Raw genomic sequence first — 20106 nt, 5'->3', positions numbered from 1 at the left:
ATGTACCATGCTCTGTGTTAAGTGTTTTTATAGGTGATCTCATTTGAACTCACCAAAATCCTATGAAATGGGTTCAATCAGTTTTTCCATTTTACAGAAGAGAAAAAATGGGGCTCAGAGTGGTTAGACCTTGCCCCAGATCAAAGAGGTAGTAAGCAGTAGATTCAAACCTCAGACTGTCTGACTCCAAAGCCACACTTTTAACCCTTCTTCAGTACCGCCTCACAAAGCAAGCAAGTTATTTCGCAGGTAGCATTCTATCCATTAGATTGAAGCTCAGAGAGGTAAAGTGACTTGCCCAAGGTCTCACAACCAGGAACTGGCAGAGCTGGAATCCATAACTGGATCTTCTGACTCTGAGGTTCCTGAAACCATGAAACTTCAGTGACTGGGCTTTATGCTATACAGGATAATTATTTCTGCAGCGTATTTGCCTTGCCAACCCTACTCAGCTCAGAAGAGTATTTTGATGCAGGAAGTCCTTCCCGACCATTTTCAGGAAATTTGTGTTTTTGTTTTGGCCGCACCCTGCAGCATGCAAAACTTCCAGGGAAGTCCTGAAATTTGTGTTTTTCTGAATCCCAAAAACAATCAGTCAAGAAATTGGGGGCTTCCCTGGTGGCGCAGGGGTTGAGAGTCCGCCTGCCGATGTAGGGGACACGGGTTCCTGCCCTGGTCCGGGAAGATCCCACATGCCGCAGAGCGGCTGGGCCCGTGAGCCATGGCCGCTGGGCCTGCGCGTCCGGAGCCTGTGCTCCGCAACGGGAGAGGCCACAGCAGTGAGAGGCCCGCGTACCGCAAAAAAAAAAAAAAAAAAAAAATTGGGAAAACAGGAAAAACTATTATAATTCTCCTGTGAGAACGAATGCTTAACAATAAACATCGAGGAATTCCTGGTTTGAAGGAATACACTGATGTCAAGTAAAAAGCACGGCACAAGAATGAAACGCTGACAGAGTCCAAGGTTAAGGTAGACATTTCTGGAACTTGGGACCGAAGTACATAGGAGATAAGTGATCACAAACTAATCAGTCTTTTTTTTGTAGCTGTTGCCATGTAAAAAACGTATTCGTGGGAATTCCCTGGCGGTCCAGTGATTAGGACCCCACGCTTTCACTGCTGAGGGCCTGGGTTCGATCCCTGGTTGGGGAACTAGGATCCCACAAGCCACCACAAACAAACAAATAAAAAAACGTATTCGTGGCCCTACTTGTTGTTAACAGTGAGTCATTCTCACAGATTAAAATATTAACCTGTTTATATGTATTGTATATCTTATACAAATCCTATGAATGATGTTCTGAGAAGTAAAAAGTTTTAGAAACAAGTCCTTAAATTGGCAATTTCAACACATGGTTCTGTGTAGTGTAGTTGATCTTGTTGAAGGTTTAAACATTTTGTTATCCAAATACTACCCAGTAATATTCTCTGGTATTTTCCTGGTTTTGAATATTTGCTATAGCCTACAGTTCTTTGTAACTACCACTAAATGTTTATTTCTTATTTATTAAAAAAATATAGAAAGTTATGAAAAATACAGAATAACATGACTTCAGGAATTCCTAAGAATTCCCATTTTTCAATCCCCAATCCTAGATTGATATGTGTTGGGAATTTAGAAACCTTAGCCCAGAGAAACTCGATGACCTTCCTAAGCAATTCAGTGGGATGGCAAACTGGGGAGAGGCCATCTTTCTTGGCCTCCAGGAAGGTTCCACACAGAAGCTGGCCCTGCAGCAGAGCTTCCCTGGTCAACATCCCTCCAAAGGCAGAGGTCTGAGAAGAGGGTGGTTCAGGGAGTCGGGGGCTGAGCCTGAAGCCTTGACCTTGGCATATGGAATATCTCCGGCGTCTCAAGTTGCATTTCAATCTTGGCACAAATATTCACTTTCATTCCTGGGAGTATCTGCTCACTTTAGTATAAAAAGTGTTTTATGTAATTATCACGAGAAAAATGAATGCTTCATAAGTAGATGTCCTGTCAAACCTGCACCCTTCACTCGTGTACCGGCAGGAGAAGCAGTGCTGTGGGGCGGGCTGTGGAGTCAGGCAGGCAGACCTGGGTCTGAAGCCGGTTCTGCCACATACTGGCCGTGTGACTTTGGGCCGGTCCCTTAACCTCTCTGAGACTTAGTTTCTCCTTCTGTAAAATGCTGATAATGAGAACCCCAATGGCACAGGAGTGTGGTGAGGATTGAATGAGGTCATTCCCATAAATCACAAAGCCTGGCACGGAGTAAGCCCTCAACCAATGGGAGACGTGATTATTTCGTAGTACGACGGGCCCAGCAGTGGAGTGGGCAAGCAAGAACTCGGTGACGTCCATTGGAACCGCGCAAAGGGCTCACTTGCCCCGGGCCTTCTCCAGGTGGGGTCTGCTGGGGGCGGCTCAGAAGCTTTGTGAGCTCCCCGCCAGCCAGCCCAGGCCACCTTCCGCATCCCCACGTGGGCGAGGCGGGCGCCTGGGCGGGAAGGCTTCCGGCCCCCGGAGGCCCCGCCGGGAGGTCTTGCTGCAGATCCTCCAGGGATCAACGGAACCCACCCGCAGGCGGGGCATCCGTAGGCCTTCGGGGAGGCAGTAGGGAGGGGGTGGAGAGATGCGCGTGTGACGCAAGGTCTCTGCGCTTGTGCTGCCTCCCCGGCCGGAGGCTGGCGGAGGCCCGGGCGCTTCCCGTGCAGCCCCTCCCGGGGTGGAGGCCGGGCGCGCACCCAGCACTCCGGACCCTCTGGCTGCGATGCGTCCTCAGGCGCTCGATGTGGTACGATTGTGCCCGAAGCCCTTCCCACACTTGGGGTGTGGTCGAGCCCGCTCTGAGCGGGTGTCAGTGGCGAGCCAGATGGGTGCTATGGCCTTAGGTTCGGGTCAGGCTGGGGCCACTCGCCCTCGATGATCCCGCGGTGGCTGTGGAGCTGGGAAGCTCTCTGCACCCTCGGGGGGCACGGGTGGGTGGCTGGATCTTGGGGCGGCCAAGGGAAGCCTAAGGGCCTCACCTTGCCTGGGGAGCCGGCTCACCTCCCCTTCCCCTGGGGGGTCGTCCTCGGTGCCCTCGGGGCCTTGCTTCCTCCCACGGGAGCTCTGGGATCCTGAGGCACCGCAGAACTGGGCCGGGCGTTTGTCCGGAGGCCCCTCCTGGGAAGGAGCCGCCTGAGGGGCTCTGTTTTCAGGCCTTTCTCGTGGAGGGCTCTCCTGGTCATCCTCACTCCTGAATCCTGCAGTGAAGAAAGAAGAAGCTGTAGTGTTTTCTCTTCTCCTCAACCCAGCCAAGACCAGGAAGACCCTGCCTTGGGAGTTCTAAATGGGGCAACTTGGTGGAAAGTCTTTGTAAACGATGTATTTCTGACAGCGGGCAGAGGTGGAGGCTGGGCCCTGTGGGAGCTCAGTTTCTGAAATTTGATAGAGCCGGGCAGCTCTACACTTATTTGCAGTGATTTCAGGCAAGTTACATAACTTCTTACAAAGTCTTAGTTTGTTCAGCTATCGGGTGGGGATAATAGTAAGGGCAGCATCATGGTAGCTACAGACTGTCAGGAAGGCAGGGCACAGCAGCGATATGTTAAATTGGAAAGATCGATATAAACCTGTAATGGGGACTTCCCTGGCGGTCCAGTGACTAGCACTCCACACTTTCACTGCCGAAGGCCCCGGTTAGTCCTTGGTTGGGGAACTAAGATCCCACAAGCTGCCCCGCACAGCAAAGAACAAAAACAAAAAACAAAACAAACAAAAACCAAAAAACCTGTACCTGAAAGAACACTTCTTTCTACCAGGTGAGGTCCAGTACCCCGGTACTAACTCTCATGTATACCCCTAATGCCCAGATGTTGGTGTCATATTATTTACCATTAAAATAACCAGGAGTCCTAGGAGGGTAGTGGATTCCATTTCTTTTTTTTTTTTTTTTTTTTTTTTAGTGGATTCCATTTCTTGATACAAGAAAAATCAGGATGGGTCTACAAGCATCCTGTTGAGGCCAGAAAGCAAGGATATGTTCAAGGATGTCAGGGGTAGTGATACAAAGAGAAAGACACTAAGTAAATGGACGGCCATTGTCCAACCTGTAATGATTTGAGCACCCTAAAAAATATGACGATCGTTATGCTTAAGGGAAATATCTGGGAAAGGCTGTGAGACCCTAAGCTACCCCAAAGTATAGTTAATATCAAGTCTTCAAAAAGGTAGTTGTACTGCCTTTCTTAGATAAAGAAAGGTGATGAGAATAGATATGTATAATCTTGATGCTTTTTATAAGTAGGAGAGTGTTAATATATGGAAATTTTGTTTCTTCTATTCTTCCTCTATTTATAAGGCATAAATATGAACTCATTCCTATCTGTGCAAGGAGGAAAGAATAGACCCAGGGAACTGTGTGTCCAGTGACCCTGGAAGAACAGGGTTACCATGACTGGACAGCACTGATGGATACACATAGTAACCCGGTAGGAAATTTCCACGCTCTATTCCTATAGGATGGTATACCCATTTGTCCTGATGAGAACTAACTTAAACACACTGTCTCATTTCCTAAGAGAGGACACGCGAAGGAGCTTTAAAAAATACCGATCTACAGGTCTCATCAAAAAGATCCCTGGATTCTATGATAAGCAATTAACATTCAGGCTATCTAAAGAACTCCCACAATATAAAAACAATAAAACAAACAACCCGACTGAAAAATGGGCAAAAAACTTGAAAAGACACTTCTCGAAAGAACATACACAAACTGACCAGCAGGCATATGAAAAGATGCTCAACATCACTAATTATCAGTAAAATGCAAATCAAAACCACGAGATGCCACCTCACACTCATTAGGATGGCTACTATTAAAAAAAAAACAAACAAAATAAATGTTGGTGAGGATGTGGAGAAATTGAAACCCTTGTTCACTGTTGGTGGAAATGTAAAATGGTGCAGCTGCTATGGAAAATAGTATGGTGGGCCCTCAAAAAAGATCCAGCAATTCCACTGCTACTGGGTATATATCCAAAAGAATTGAAAGCAGAGTCTCAAAAAAAAATTTGAACACCCATATTTATAGCAGCATTATTCACAATAGTCAAGGGACAGAAACAACAGATGAATGGATAAACAAAATGTGGTATATACATGCAATGGAATATTATTCAGCCTTGAAAAGGAAGGAAATCCTATCTGACACATGAATTAGCATAGGTCCGTACTTCTGGCCATTTCTCATGCCAGACATAGTCAACAGCCAAAATGCACTGCTCGACGTCCTGTCCACTGTGAGGACTTTTCTTCACCACTGTCCTCCAGGTTCACCCAGCTGGGGGGCGGGGGCTGTAGCTGTCCACTGTCAGGTCATAACGGCCTATCAGCCAGACCCATCTGTAAACAGGCTTGAGTCTTCATCAGTCAGCTGGGTGTAAGGGACACCCCAGAAGGTCATAGCCAGTGATTGAGGGAGAGAAGACCATGCAACAGGAGCCACCTGGTCCTGTAAATGGCTCGCACCTTCTGGACCTTTCCAAGCCTGATCTCTTATATCAAGTTATGATAGATTGCTGCTGTGCACACCCAACCTCGTGGTTGGGTTGGTCAGACAACACCCCATTCATGATGAGAAGCTCAGGTTGCATGGTCACCTGATGTTACCTTGTTAGGTGGTCGGTTCCTACCAAGTCCCAATAGCAAGCCAGAGACTCTTGCTGAAAAGCAGAAGAGTTATCTATAGAAAAGAGCCTACACTTATCAAAAGTCCTATGAGTCTGTGCTTTGATTCTGCTTTTGGTGCTTGCTGGAGTATCGCTGGCTCTGGGGGATCATAAATACCAAGAGATAGGGCAGCTGTAATGCAGCCTGAACATGTCACAGAGCCTCCTCTTGCTCTTGTCCCTACTCAAAACTGGCACCTCCCAGGTGACTCTATCGATGAGGTACACTGCCTCCAAAATCCAAGTAGGCCTACCAAGCACTGGGCCTCTTTTAGGGGGAGTAGGTTGTATGAGGAGCAACTTGTCTTTCACCTTGGAGGAGATACCTTTTCATACTCTAGGCCACTGCATCTCCAGAAACTTCACTGAATCTTTAGTGGGGCTTATCTCCCACTTTCTAGTTTTCATATGTCTTATTAGGGCAATTAAAGTACTTGTTACTTGCTGCTCATCAGATCCAGTAATGTTGTCAATATAGTGGACCACTGTGGTGTTTTGTGGGATGTTAATGATTAAGATCTTTGCAGACTCTATTAGGGCAGAGCGGAACTGACAGAGCCCTGAGGCCACCTGAAGTTACACAGTGGCCTTGCCAGCTAAAAAGGAAACCACTCTGGTGAACCTTGCATACTGGTATGGAAGAAAAACCAAGTTGATAGCTGCATACCAAATACCAGGGGAAAGGTACTAAATTTGGGACAGCAGCTGCAATTGGAAGTGTCACCTGATTAAGTTCATGAAGGTCCACCATCATTTTCCATCTGACTCCTGCACAGGAGAGACTGGCGGGTTAAATGGGTATGTGATAGGTCCCACTACCCCTGCTTCTTTCAATTCTTTGGCATGAATCTCTGCACTTCTCCCAGGGATGTGGTATTTTTACTGGTTTGCTGTCTTTGTAGGAAGTGGGACTTTCACTTAGCCCTCCTTGCCATATTGGTCCCCAGTCTGTGGGTCAGAGACCCTATGTGGGGATTCTGCCACTAAGACAGTTTTCAATTTATTGCCTCTCAGCTCCAAATTCAGGCTCTAGTATCTGCTCTGAGATACTGGACTGGACTATTTATGCGTTTCTCCTGGCAGTTAAGCTTTGTCAGTAGAGGGCGCTAGAGGGACATTGAAAGAGGAAGGGGATGCTTTTCCTGGCTCTGATCCCGTTGAGGTTTGGTTTTTTTCTTGCGCTTGCTGCACAGTTTTGCAGGGGCACATCCAGTGGTTCCCTGCCTTAGATGTGTGTGAGAGTGAGGAGTCCTTTGAGGAGCTCGCAGCCCCCAACTTGCAACCACCTTGCCGCACCCTCTCTACCCCGACGTGGTCACCACAGACCCCAGACCACAAGCTGACTTTGCAGTGAGTGGACTCTTGACGCTTCAGACTTCTTTTGCACCTCACGAGGCTTCCTCTAGCACTGATCTCCGGCAGAGCAAGCTTCCTCCAGCACTGGACTTTGGCAGCAGTCTGGTTTTCTCCAGCGCTTGACTTTGGCAGCAGTCTGGTTTCCTCCAGCACTCTGCTCTCACCGAGTGCACCTTCTCTAACGACAACAGTGCTTGATTCTTGGTGTGGCTTTCTCCAGCACTGGGCTCTCCCTGATTATACATCTGGCTCTTGACTGCACAATGGTATGACTTTATACAGTGCTTGATCCCTGTACTGGCAAAGCTCTCTCCAGCACTGGGTTCCTGTACAGAACACTTCCTACAATCTTGGTTCCAGCAGTGCTGGAACCCCATGAGGGCAAATTTCATGCATGACATGAAATTTCATGCATGACACCCCAGAGGGCAAATTTCCAGGAAGTCCCATTGGTGAGGCAGTCAGCGACTTCTCTGCCATGCCCTTTCAAGTGAAGTCTGGATCTCAGCCTGGTGGGAGAGGACTCTTCCTTGGGCTCTCTATCTCAGTCCTAGAGAGAGTAGCTGATCTTAACACCTCTGTTTCTGTATTCTTTAGAATTGTCTTTAGCTCTAATTAGCCAATTCCCTATTATTCCAATCCCCTGTTAATAATTGCTTATGTTAAACTTTCCCATTGTGGCTTCTTTCTCCTGGTTAGACCTTGATTGATATAATAATTGGTACTGGGATGGTCCCAGGAGAAAGACTCACAAAGATGGGATTTTGCAATGATATGGTCATACCCTTGAGTTTGAGCACAGTGCTGAGCTCCTAACCAATGGGAAATGGGATGCTAGCAATCCACGGTATGCAGTGGCATCACAGTTAATCAAACTGTTGCCTGTGGTTGACTGTGATGAGATGCCAACTGAAGCTCATGCCTTGGGAGCCCAACTGGCTGCTGCCCTTGACTCCTACAGCAGTAGTCATGACTCAGACCTGTGGTGTAGGATGGATTCTTTGCAGTGCACTTGGGTGATTACAGAGAGAAAATGACAAAGTCGGGTCTCTTCACTTCCAGCACAAGTCACAATCTGAGAACCAGGATACTTACATGACAGTCCTAAAACTATCTTTTAATTATGTAGACCCAGGGCTGATATTGCTAAAAGTCAAACACAAAATTTAATTGTGTAAGTTGATGATTTATAAGGACAGTTGAATTCACACTCTTATCAAATCTGTCATGGGAAAACTAGGGTATCAATCAGGAAAGAATAAGGTCCAGAAATTCGGAAGGGTGCACTGGTTGGAATCAGATGAAGCAGACAATAGTGAACTCCCAAGTCATTCTGAGTCTCCTTTGCCGGTGGAAGTAGCTTGCTCTTCTGTGTCTGATGAGACTAGCTGTTCTCTGTCTGAAAACCCTGTGAAAACCTCACCTGGGGCAAATGCCTTGAAAGGGGGTGCTCATTCCACTCAAAATTCACAACTACCCTGTTGCCTCTAAGCCTTTAACAAGGGTCAAGTCTCAACACATTTCAGGAAGACAGGTACACACCATGATCCAGGAAGAAACAGCTTACACATCGAAAGAATAGCAATACATTGCTAATATGTTGGCAGAAACCTAAGGAGTGTGTGAGAATGGATTCTAAGGGTGTTAGACCAATGAGGGTAGAATATAACACTAGATAGGGCCACATTCACTTATATGGGTGTATTTACTAAAGATCCCAGATTTAATGTGCTAGCTCACACACCTGAAGTTGGCACTGAGAAGTTATTTGGTTAGCTGACTGAAATGTAGTGAAGTTGAGATACTAGAGTTCTCCTGGCATCACATAGAAGAGAGAATCCAAAGGCTTGGGTGATAGACTGATTTATCATGTGTAACCTGTCAACTGTATTCAGTGAGAGGACCCACAGACAATTCCTTTGCTAAAACACTGAAGGGAGCATCTCCATGCTTGAAAAGCTCTCTGGTTATTCTTCTTTGTAGGCCTGGTATGACTGTAGGGGGTATCACCATTTATTTGGACTCCCTGCTATCGGTGGGTATCATGGGATCCAGATAAGGTGGACACATTAACTGTAAAGGGCAGCAGGGACCACCAGGCAATCTGATTTCTTGGCTAGCAGAGATCTTTGGCAATGGTATTTGTTCACTGTCCCTAGCAATGAAATAAATGGGAAACCTACTCCACTATTGTTGGATTTGTTTCCTTCTTGACCTTCTATCTAGTTATTTCATCCATTATTGAAAGTACAGTATTAAAGTCTCCAACTATTATTGTTGAATTGTCTATTTTTCCCCTCAATTATGTCAGGTTTTGTTTCATGTATTTTGGGGTTCTGTTTTTAGGTACTTATATGTTTATAATTATTATGTCTTCCTGAGGGATCAACCTTTTTATCATTATAAAATGTCTTTTGCCTCTAGTAACAAGTTTTGTTTTAAATTCTGTTTTGTCTGGTAATTAGTATAGCCACTCCACATCTCTTATAGTTGCTTTTGCATAGCATATCTTTTTTTATCCTTTTACTTTCAACCTATTGATGTCATTGATTATAAAGACAGCATATAGTTGGATCACGTTGGGTTTTTAAAATCTATTCTGCCAATCTCTATCTTTTGACTGCAATGTTTAGTCCATTTACATTTAATGCAATTGCTAATAGATAGGATTTATATCTGTCATTTGGCTATTTGTTATTTATAATTCTTTTCTTTTTTGTTCCTATGTTTCTCCACTACCACTTTCTTTTTGTGTTAAATATTTTCTAGTATTCCATTTTAATTCCCTTGTTGTTTTATTCTGTTCTTTTGAGTTACTTTTTTAGTGGTTTCCCTGGGAATTACAATTAACATCTCTACTTAAAACAAACTAGTTGGGCTTCTCTGGTGGTGCAGTGGTTAAGAATCCGCCTGCCAATGTAGGGGACACAGGTTTGAGCCCTGGTCTGGGAGGATCCCACATGCCGAAGAGCAACTAAGCCCACACACTACAACTACTGAGCCTGTGCTCTAGAGCCTGCAAGCCACAACTATTGAGCCCACGTGCCACAACTACTGAAGCCCATGTGCCTAGAGCCCGCGCTCTGCAACAAGAGAAGCCACCGCAATGAGAAGACTGCGTGCCACAATGAAGAGTAGTCCCCATTCACTGCAACTAGAGAAAGTCCGCATGCAGCAACGAAGACCCAATGCAGCCAAAAATAAATAAATAAAATAAATTTATTTTTAAAAAAACAATCTAGTTCATGTTAATGCCAACTTAATTTCAGTAGTATATAAAAACTTGCTCCTATATAGCTCCCTTCTCTCACTCCTCCTTTGTGCTATTATTTTTATTTTTAAATTTATTTATTTATTTACTTATTTATCTTTGGCTGCTTTGGGTCTTCATTGCTGAGTGTGGGCTTTCTCTAGTTGCGGTGAGCAGGGGTTACTCTTCGTTGTGGTACATGGGCTTCTCATTGCGGTGACTTCTCTTGTTGCGGAGCATGGGCTCTCAGTGCGTGGGCTTCTGTAGTTGTGGCTCGCAGGCCTCTGTAGTTCTGGCTCGCGGGCTCTAGAGCGCAGGCTCAGTAGTTGTGATGAACGGGCTTAGTTGCTCTGCAGCATGAGGGATCTTCCCGGACCAGGGGTCAAATCCATGAAGCCTGCATTGGCAAGCGGATTCTTAACCACTGCACCACTAGGGAAGTCCCCTTTGTGCTATTATTGTCATACATGTTACATCTTTATTTATTATAAGCCCATAAACACAGTTTTACAATTATTGCTTTTTGCAGTTGTCTTTTTTTTAATTATTATTTTTTAAATTTTATTGGGGTATATTGTTTTACAATGTTTGCAGTTGTCTTTAAAATATAAAAATTATAAACAAAATATATTTATACTGTCTTTTCTATATACTTATATCGTTTCCGTTATTGATGTTCTTTATTTCCTCATGTGGATTTGAGTTACTGTCTAGTCCTTTCATTTCAGCCTGAAGGAGTCCCTCTGAATTTCTTGTAAGGTAGGTCTGCTAGGAACAAATTCTCTCCATTTTTGTTTATCTGGGAATGTCTTAATTTCTCCTTTATTTTTTTGAAGGATTGTTTTGCTGGGTATAGATTTCTTGGTTGACAGTTTTGTTCTTTCAGCACTTTGCATATGTTATCTCACTGTCTTCTGGCCTCCATAGTTTCTGATAAGAAGTTAGCTGTTGATCTTATGGAAGATCCCTTGTACATGATGATTCGTTTTTTCTCTTGCTGCTTTCAGTATTCTCTCTTTCAACAGTTTGATTATGATATGTCTAGATGTGAATCTCTCAGTTTATCCTACTTTGAGCTTCTTGGCTGTGTAGATTAATTTTTTAATTTATTTATTTAATTTATTTATTTTTGGCTGTGTTGGGCCTTTGTTGCTGTGCACGGGTTTTCTCTAGTTGTGGCGAGCGGGGGCTACTCCTTGTTGCAGTACGCGGGCTTCTCATTGCAGTGGCTTCTCTTGTTGCGGAGCATGGGCTCTAGATGTGCAGGCTTCAGTAGTTATGTCGTGTGAGCTCAGTAGTTGTGGCTTGTGGGCTGTAGAGCGCAGGCTCAGCAGTTGTGGTGCACAGGCTTAGTTGCTCTGTGGCATGTGGGATCTTCCCAACCAGGGCTGGAACCTGCGTCCCCTGGGTTGGCAGGTGGATTCTTAACCACTGCACCACCAGGGAAGCCCCGATTGATTTTTTAAAACATCAAATACAGGGAAATTATTTCTTCAAATACTTTTTTTTTTTGGCTGCGTTTGGGTCTTGGTTGCTGCATGTGGGCTTTCTCTAGTTGCAGTGAGCAGGGGCTACTCATAGTTGTGGTGCGTGGGCTTCTCATTGTGGTAGCTTCTCATTGCAGAGCATGGGCTCTAGGTGCGAGGACTTCAGTAGTTGCAGCACGTGGGCTCAGGAGTTGCAGCACACGGGCCCTAGAGCGCACAAGCTTCAGTAGTTGTGGCTTGTGGGCTCTGAGCGCAGGCTCAGTAGTTGTGGTGTGCAGGCTTAGTTGTTCCGTGGCAGATGGGATCTCCCTGGGGCAGGGCTCGAACCCATGTCCCCTGCATTGGCAGGCAAATTCTTAACCACTGCACCACCAGGGAAGTCCCCAAATACTCTTTCTGCCCCTTTCTCTTCTCTCCATCTGGGACTCTCATTATATGTATATTAGTACATCTGATGGTATCCCACAGGTGTCTGGGGGCTCCATTCCTTTTTCTTCATTCTTTTTTCTTTCTATTCCTCAGACTGGGTAATCGCAATTGACCTGTCTTCAAGTGTGTTGATTCTTTCTTCTGCCAAGTCAAATCCTCTATTGAGCCCTGTTAGTGAATCTTTCAATTGTACTTTTGTACTGTTGAGCTCCAGAATTTCTATTTGAGATATATATATATATATATGTATGCATGTGTATACACATACATACATGCACATTTTTAATATAAATTTAATCTTTCTATATGCTTATTAATAGTCTCTGTTTGGTGAGACATCATTCCCACACTTCCTTTTGATTCTTTAGGCGTGGTTTCCTTTAGTTCTTTGAATATATTTATAATATCTGATTTAAAGACTTTGTCTGATAACTTCCTCAGGGACAGTTTCTTTTGACTCCTTTTTTTCCTTTGTATGGGCCATACTTTCCTGTTTCTTTGCATGTCTCATAATTTTTTTTATTGACAGTGACATCTTAAATATTATAAGGTGGCAACTCCAAAAATCTGATTCCACCCCTCCTCAGGCTTTGTTGTTGTTGTTGCTGCTGTTTACGAACTTTCCTAGATGAATTCTGTAAAGACTTCATTCTTTGCGCATGGCCACTGAAGTCTGTGCTCGATTAGCTTGCTTAGTGGTCAGCTAATGATTGGACAGAGATTTCCTCTAATGCATTCAACCAATAAATTTCCTAGCCTTTTCTGAGGGGCTCTGTGTGTGTGTGTGTGTGTGCACAACACTGCTTTAACTTCCACTTCCTGCTTGCACAGAGCATCAAGGTCAGCTAGAGGTAAAAGCTTAGGGTCTTCTCAGGTCTTTCCTGAGTGCATACAGCCCTACTCATGCTTGTGACCTTATAGGGATTCCCAGGAATGTGTCAGGGCTTTTCAAAGCCCTCTATGGATATTTCATTCCCTAGTTTTTCCTTTTAAGTTTTTTTGTGTTTTTTTTGGTCCAGTCTCTTTTTTTTTTTTTTTTTTAATATTTAGTTGGTTGCGCCGGGTCTTAGTTGCAGTAGGTAGGCTCCTTAGGGAGTTGCGGCATGTGGGCTCCTTAGTTGTGGCACACAAACTCTTAGTTGCAGCATGCACGTGGGATCTAGTTCCCTGACCAGGAATGGAACCTGGGACCCCTGCATTGGGAACGCAGAGCCTTAACCACTGTGCCACCAGGGAAGTCGCTAGCCTCTTTTTTTTTTTTAAGTTTTTAGTTTTTGGCCGTGCTGCACAGTTTGCGGGATCTTAGTTCCCCAACCAGGGATTGAGGTCCAGCCTCTCGTTACCCCAAAACTGGTATCACCATCTCAGGCTGCTGTGATATTAAACAATGGCCACTGATTGTTTTAAACTAGGGATGTTTCAACCTATCCCTAGGGATATGGCTGTAGCACAGGGAGAGTTCTGAGTCGGGTCACATAAAGACAAACTCTGAGAATAGAGCTTTTCAGAGAGCTACCAAACAGAGATACTTCTCTGGGAATGGAGCTGTTATGGAGATTCAAACCTGTTCCCCCTCCTGTGGCTACTAAGCACGGGTTTTCACAATTCCTTTAGTTGTGAGGCTTTTAGTTTTCAAGGTTTCTGTGAACCTGTGAAGAGGAGAATGGGACTAGGGCAAGTTAAAACTGCACAAAGTTCACTGTTCTCACTAGGGCACAGCTGTTTTTCTGGAGTAAATGCTCCTTGGGTTGTAGCTAGGCTTTGGTTAATTTTCAGAGTTCTGAAAAAGCTTATTTTGACCATTTTAGCCAGAGTTCTTCTTGTTTTTATGAAGGAGTGAATTTTCAGAGGTCCTCACTCCACCATTCTGGAAGTGTTTCTCTTCTGCTTGATCTACAGGAGAAACCCTAGGCCTGGTAGCCAAAATTCTGATTTGAGTTGTCACAGTGGAGAATCATAGCCTGTCACTAGTTCGCAGACCCAAGTCAATCATAGACCTAGAGTCGCTTAACTGAGGGTGATGCTAAGTCTCCTTGAGGAAGGACCTTGTACCATTGCTGCAAGTATTCATCATAAGTGTTTCCCTAAGCCTTCCCCAAAGGGACCTGTGGCCGTTTTACTAGGGTGTGCACTGGGTAAAAGGAACTATCCAGACCCTTCATGGGTTATTAGACATTGGCTCTAATGGACACATTCCTAGGGACCCAAAATGCCACTGTGATCCACCAGTCAAAGTAGATGCTTACAGCAGCCAGGTGATAGATGGAATCTTAACTCCAGGCCAATTCAGTGGGCCTAGGTGGCCCATAGACCCATTCTGTGGTTATTTCTTCAATGCCTGAATTTATCATTAAAATAGACATACTTGGTAATTGGCACAGTCAGTAATGAGAGACTCAAAGATACTGGAAGAAATCTTACAACACATCAAAAATACAAGGGAAAAGAAATCATACCATTAAATGTAAATTTGAAGGACAGATCCAGAAGACTTAACACACAAATAATAGGAGTCCCCAAAGGAGAGAAAAGTAACAGGTGGAGAGGGAAATTTGAGTCTGAAGATTAAAAGACTGACATGAATGAAGATAAACATCTAGACATATCCTGATGAAATTCCTAAATTCCAGAGGTAGAAAACAACAACAACCACTACAATTTGCAAGCTTCCAGATAGAAAGACTAGGTTACTTATGAAGGAGCAAGAATCAGACTAGTTTAAGACCACTCATCTGCAATCCTATGAGCTAGGAGACAGTAGAATACAGACTGCTAAGAGAAAAGGAATGTAACCCCAAAATCAAAGCAAGTCATCGTGTCACTTCTCAACCAGGGCAAAAGAAAGACATCTGCTAGCCTACAGGATTCAGTGCATGGATCATGTGCATGCCTATCTGAGGGAAGTGCTCAAGAAACTCTCTCAATACTGATTGAGAGCTCATGATAATGCAAGAGGAAGAGATGGGGTAGCAGAGGTGAGCAACAAATCTTGCTATATATATAGTTCGGTTTAAATGGTAGGAGATAGAGACTGGGAATTTGTGCTTTAGGTATTAAGTAAGGATTCTTTTGCAGAAGTCATGAACTTTAATGGAAAACCTAATAATAGAGTAGAACAAAAAAAAACCCCTGTAAACTATCTTAGTAAAACTCCAGGGGTAGGGAGAGTGGGGAAGTTAACAGCATTCTAAAGGTATCATCTTTCAGGAGATTGTGTGGGAATGGGCAAGTAAAACATTTTGGTGAAGGAGTAGGATTATTACCATGTACTGATACAATTTAAGAATAATTGTGATTGCTAGGAAAGAAAAGATAAACACTAGCAGCTTAATAAAGGGGAGGGTGGACGGCAATAAATAGAAACTTGACCAAGTCAACAAAAGTTAAAAAAAAACGCAAACAGGAAAATATTAATGAAAAATAAATAGTAAATGTAAAATAAGGTAGAAAGAAAAAAGTATATTGTTTATTACAATAAATATGAACAGACTGATTAACCTATTATAAGGCAGAAACTAAATGACTTTAAAATCTAGCTATAAGCAATTTATAGGAAACACATAAAGTGACAAAAATGTTTCAGATAAACGGACAAAAATTTTCAGGCAAATGCAACCAAAACAACAAGATTGAGGGAAGAGTTCTTGCCAAGATTCTGGCAATGTTTATTTCTGGTTCTGGGTGGTGGTTATGAGGGTATTTTGTCCTATAATATCATGTTAAGCTATTTCTCTATGAATGTCTATGCATGATATTTCATAACTGTGATAGGGAGAATAATGGCCTTTGTCTAATGTCCTAAAATGTCCACATCCTAATCCCCAGAACCTCTGAATCTGTTACTTTACATGGCAGAAGGGACTCTGCAGATGTGATTAAACTGAAGTCCTTGAGACAGGGACATTATCCGGGATAATCCAGGTGGCCAGTGTAATCATACGAGTCCTTTAAATTGGAAAACCTTTTCTGGTTATGGTCAGAGGGAAACGTAACTGTGGAAGAATGGTCAGAGAGATGCAACATTGCTGCTCTGAAGAAGGGGGAAGGGGACCACAAGCCAAGGACTATGGAGTTCCTCCGGAAGCAGGAAAAGGTGAGGAAACGGATCCTCCTCTAGAGCCTTGGAAGGAACACAGCGCTCCCTACCCCTTGATTTTAGCCCAGTGAGACCCATGTTGGACTTCTGACCTCCAACACTGTAAGATAATAAATCTATGTTATTTTAAGCCACCAAATATGTGGTAATTTGCTACAACAATAGAATACTGATACAACAACAAAAAAAGCATTAAGATGTTTGCCTTCCTGCTATGACCTATACTTCATCTTCCTTTTCTTTTCAGCTTCACTCTTTTTAAAATTTTACCTGATATTTATTTTCGGCCACATTGCGTGCCTTGCGTGGTTCTTAGTTCCCGGACCAGAGATTGAACCCAGGCCCTCGGCACTGAAAGTGCAGAGTCCTAACTACTGGATTGCCAGGGAATTCCCCCAGCTTCACTCTTAAGCCAAACTTCCTCCTTGCCCATAGCTTTGTGAGTCAACAGTCATGGGGAGAGAACGAATGGAAAGAGGACTGAGCTTCAAGATAAGGAACCAAAGTTGTAGTTCTAGCTTTGCACTAACTTGCTGTGTGACTCTGAGCCAATTGCTTTCCCTCTCTGAGCCTATAACATTAATTATTTTAATTAACAAAAATTATATATTGAACAAAATATTTAGCTAGATGTTGTTCAGGGGTATAATACTTCCCCAGTCACAAAGTCTACTTATCCAAACACTTAAATATGTGAATTTACTTCTTTCTGTTCAACTTATAGGCAACTCTGAGGATTTCAGATCCAGTTCATACAAATTTCAAATCATTCCTTGTTATGACCTTGGGACCTGGAGCTGCAAAAATTAAAAAGGCAACAAACATTCCATAGAAGAATATCCCTCTCAGAGGGCATGCTACCTATCCCAAAATAACCCACAGAAAGAATGAATCCTAAAACATTTCAACAAAATAAGGAAGGGTATATAGAATATCCATTAATAGAGGAAGTAGTTTGAAAATATTTAAAATGCCACTCTATGCCTATTCAGTAACTTTCAGTAAAAGAAAAAAATGTGTAGGAGTTTTCATAGGCTTATGTATCCCATGTAGCTGCTGAGCATTTATGGTGGAGCCTCACAGACATCTGGGACATTGGTCATGCCCTTTGAGACCCACGGAAGTCATGGGGTCCCTGGAACGTCCTTGTTCCTTAGAAGTGGCACATTCACTCCCAGCACAGTGACCCCACCAGACTCCTGATATGGGCTCTCATGGCCCCTGCTGTTTCAGTTCACTTTTTCTGGGTCTGGCTTTCAAACTTCCCAAGAGGTTAGATCTGATCAGCTGGGTAGGCATGATCCAGTCGGGCAGTATTTCCAGGCCCAAACACCTCCCAGGCCACCAGGTCAGCCTACAGGAGTCCACTGGCGTTCTGGGTATGACCTTTGCTGTGGACACTGCCTGGTGAATTACAGGATGACCACCGTCCCTCGTTCCTGCTAACTGCATGCCTGTAGCGGCCTCAGAAATTATGACAATCAAATCTGCCCTATGCTTTTCTGAATGCTCAGGCCCCACTGAGAATCACTGTTATGGAAAATTGGGTTCAGATGCCAATTCCTGGGCCCATTGGGGATTTGAGAGGAGGAAAGTGGGGTGTCATGATGGGACTGCAGATGCAGCTGCCATGTGAATTAGGAGGACTCCTCTCTAGTACAAGGTCTTGAATTCCTTAACTGGAATTTCTCCCACCATGGGGGTTTTGAGGTGTGTAATCATTTAAACTGGAGAAAGAGTACGGTACATGTAGGGGCATAATGGGGGGGAACTTATTTTTATTTTATTATGAAAAAGAAAATACAGGGAATTCCCTGGTGGTCCAGTGGTTAGGACTCTGCGCTTTTACTGCTGAGGGCCCAGGTTCGATCCCTGGTCAGGGAACTAAGATCCCACAAGCCACACGGCATGGCCAAGAAAGAAAGAAAGAAAGTACAGAAATACAGATAAGAAAAAATAAGAGTAACACTATATTCCTACCACCCAGAGATTCCTATTGCTAACACCTTGAATTGTTCTTTTCTATCTTTCCTAAGAGCTCAGCATGGGGCCCAGCATAGAACAGAACTTCCATGGCTGTTGAGGAATGAACCGAAATGATTCCTCACCTATAAATTAGGAGGTATGAAGTGATCTCTAAAAAAACTCCCCTCTAAAAATCTAGAAGTGTAGAGTAGGGCAGTGGATAAAAACTTGACCTCTAGTGTGTGTCTCATGTAAACATACACATTACATATACCCATCTATCTAGCACTTAACCTAGGGCCTGGCATGTTAGGAAGACCCAGTCAATGGGAGCCACTGTTACCATCATGTCCTTGCTCCCCACAAGGTTCAAGGATCCCCATCTCCTTTCCCCCAAACTCCAAGCCCCTCAGCCCACTTGCTGCTCTGAAAGCCGTGGCAGAAAATGTCTCCTTAGAGCAGACTGTGAGACTCCTTTCTTTAAAGGAACACTCTCTTTACAGTGGTCTTTGAGTTTAATTTTGAAATTGAAAAAAAAAGGGAAAAAAAAAAAAAAAAGCCTGCTTTCGTACTTCCTTGGTGGCGCAGTGGTTAAAAATCCACCTGCCAGTGCAGGGGTCATGGGTTCGAGCCCTGGTCTGGGAAGATCCCACATGCTGCGGAGCAACTAAGCCCATGCGCCACAACTACTGAGCCCCCGTGCCACAACTATTGAAGCCCGCGCGCCTAGAGCCCGTGCTCTGCAACAAGAGAAGCCACTGCGGTGAGAATCCCGTGCACTGCAACCAAGAGTAGACCCCGCTCACCGCAACTAGAGAAAGCCCGTGCAAAGCAACGAAGACCCAACGCAGGCAAAAATAAATAAAGAAAAATTAAAAAAAAGAAAAAGCCTGCTTTCATTAGAAAGTTGCGAAGAATAGGGAACACTAAAATTTTGCTGTAGATGATGAAGGAAATAGTCTGACTTCAGAGTCTATGCTCTGTGTTCGAGATCACACGCTCTCCAGTCAGACTACGTGGACTCACATCTGCCTCTACTATTTACTGACTGGGGGAGCTTGGACAAGTAACTTAACTTCTCCGTGCCTCAGTTTTCCCATCTGTAAAATGGACACAATAATACTACTTATCTCACAGAGCTGTTGAAATGATTTTTGTGAGGTTATGCATGTAGTTTCTTAGAGTATTACCTGGCTCCGGGTTAGCTATTTGGTTCTATATGGCCCCAAATTATTCTTAGATCTAAACTGCTTGGAGTGAGGGTTGAGATTCTCACTCAAGTTGAATAACAATGGACCCTAACTGCCTTTGAAGGAGGATAGGTGTGATTAACTTCAAGTTTGGGTCCAAGCTGAAATGCACAGCTATGTGAGGGGAGGACCAAGTATGTTTGTCTTCTGTATGCTACATTTTTAAAGTTAAGATTTAAAAATTAAGCTCCCTCCTTTCTTTGCCCTCGAGGAAAAGAAAACTAGTTTAAATGGAAATGGGCTCTGAGTTTAATGTGCTATTAAAGCCAACAGTGAAAGAATATGAAGTGTATTAAGAAGGGTAGGAGGGTGGGAGGCAGAGGGTCTTGGTGGAGGTGATGACAAGGGATGGAAAAGTCCCCAGGCCTGGAAGGGGAGAGCGGGAGTCCTGGCACATGCCCCAAGGCTGTGCTCCATGAAACTAGCCAGTCCTAGGAGTAGGTGGCTGCCTGATATTCCAGGAATCATGGGATCCTACATACAAGGAGTCTCAGGCAGCCCTAGATTCTGATGCCTTGCATGTGGTATGGGGCAGAAGCCATGGACTTTAAAGGACCACTGTCCCTTGGACAGTGATGCCAACAGCAGCCAAGATGA

The 20106-nt window shown here is 44.1% G+C and overlaps 1 protein-coding gene and 1 non-coding gene across 3 annotated transcripts in view; one reads left to right on the top strand and one right to left on the bottom strand.

Annotated features, from left to right (window-relative positions):
- Positions 1-826: 826 nt before the first annotated feature.
- BCL7C (BAF chromatin remodeling complex subunit BCL7C) overlaps positions 827-20106 on the bottom strand; it is a 34490-nt gene continuing 15210 nt past the window's right edge. For both annotated transcript variants that reach the window (XM_030871783.3, XM_070043672.1), the window contains one exon: positions 827-3210. In XM_030871783.3, the coding sequence (XP_030727643.1) occupies positions 3010-3210 (201 nt within the window). In that variant the 3' untranslated portion in view covers positions 827-3009. The remainder of the gene's footprint in view (positions 3211-20106) is intronic.
- On the top strand, positions 18106-18178 carry TRNAK-UUU (transfer RNA lysine (anticodon UUU)). Its single transcript has one exon. It is a non-coding gene; the product is annotated as a tRNA-Lys (tRNA).

Source organism: Globicephala melas, chromosome 15 (assembly GCF_963455315.2).
Source record: "Globicephala melas chromosome 15, mGloMel1.2, whole genome shotgun sequence".
Lineage (NCBI taxonomy): Eukaryota > Metazoa > Chordata > Mammalia > Artiodactyla > Delphinidae > Globicephala > Globicephala melas.
The sequence above is the reverse complement of the archived record's forward strand: the minus strand, read 5'-3'. Positions and strand labels throughout refer to the sequence as shown.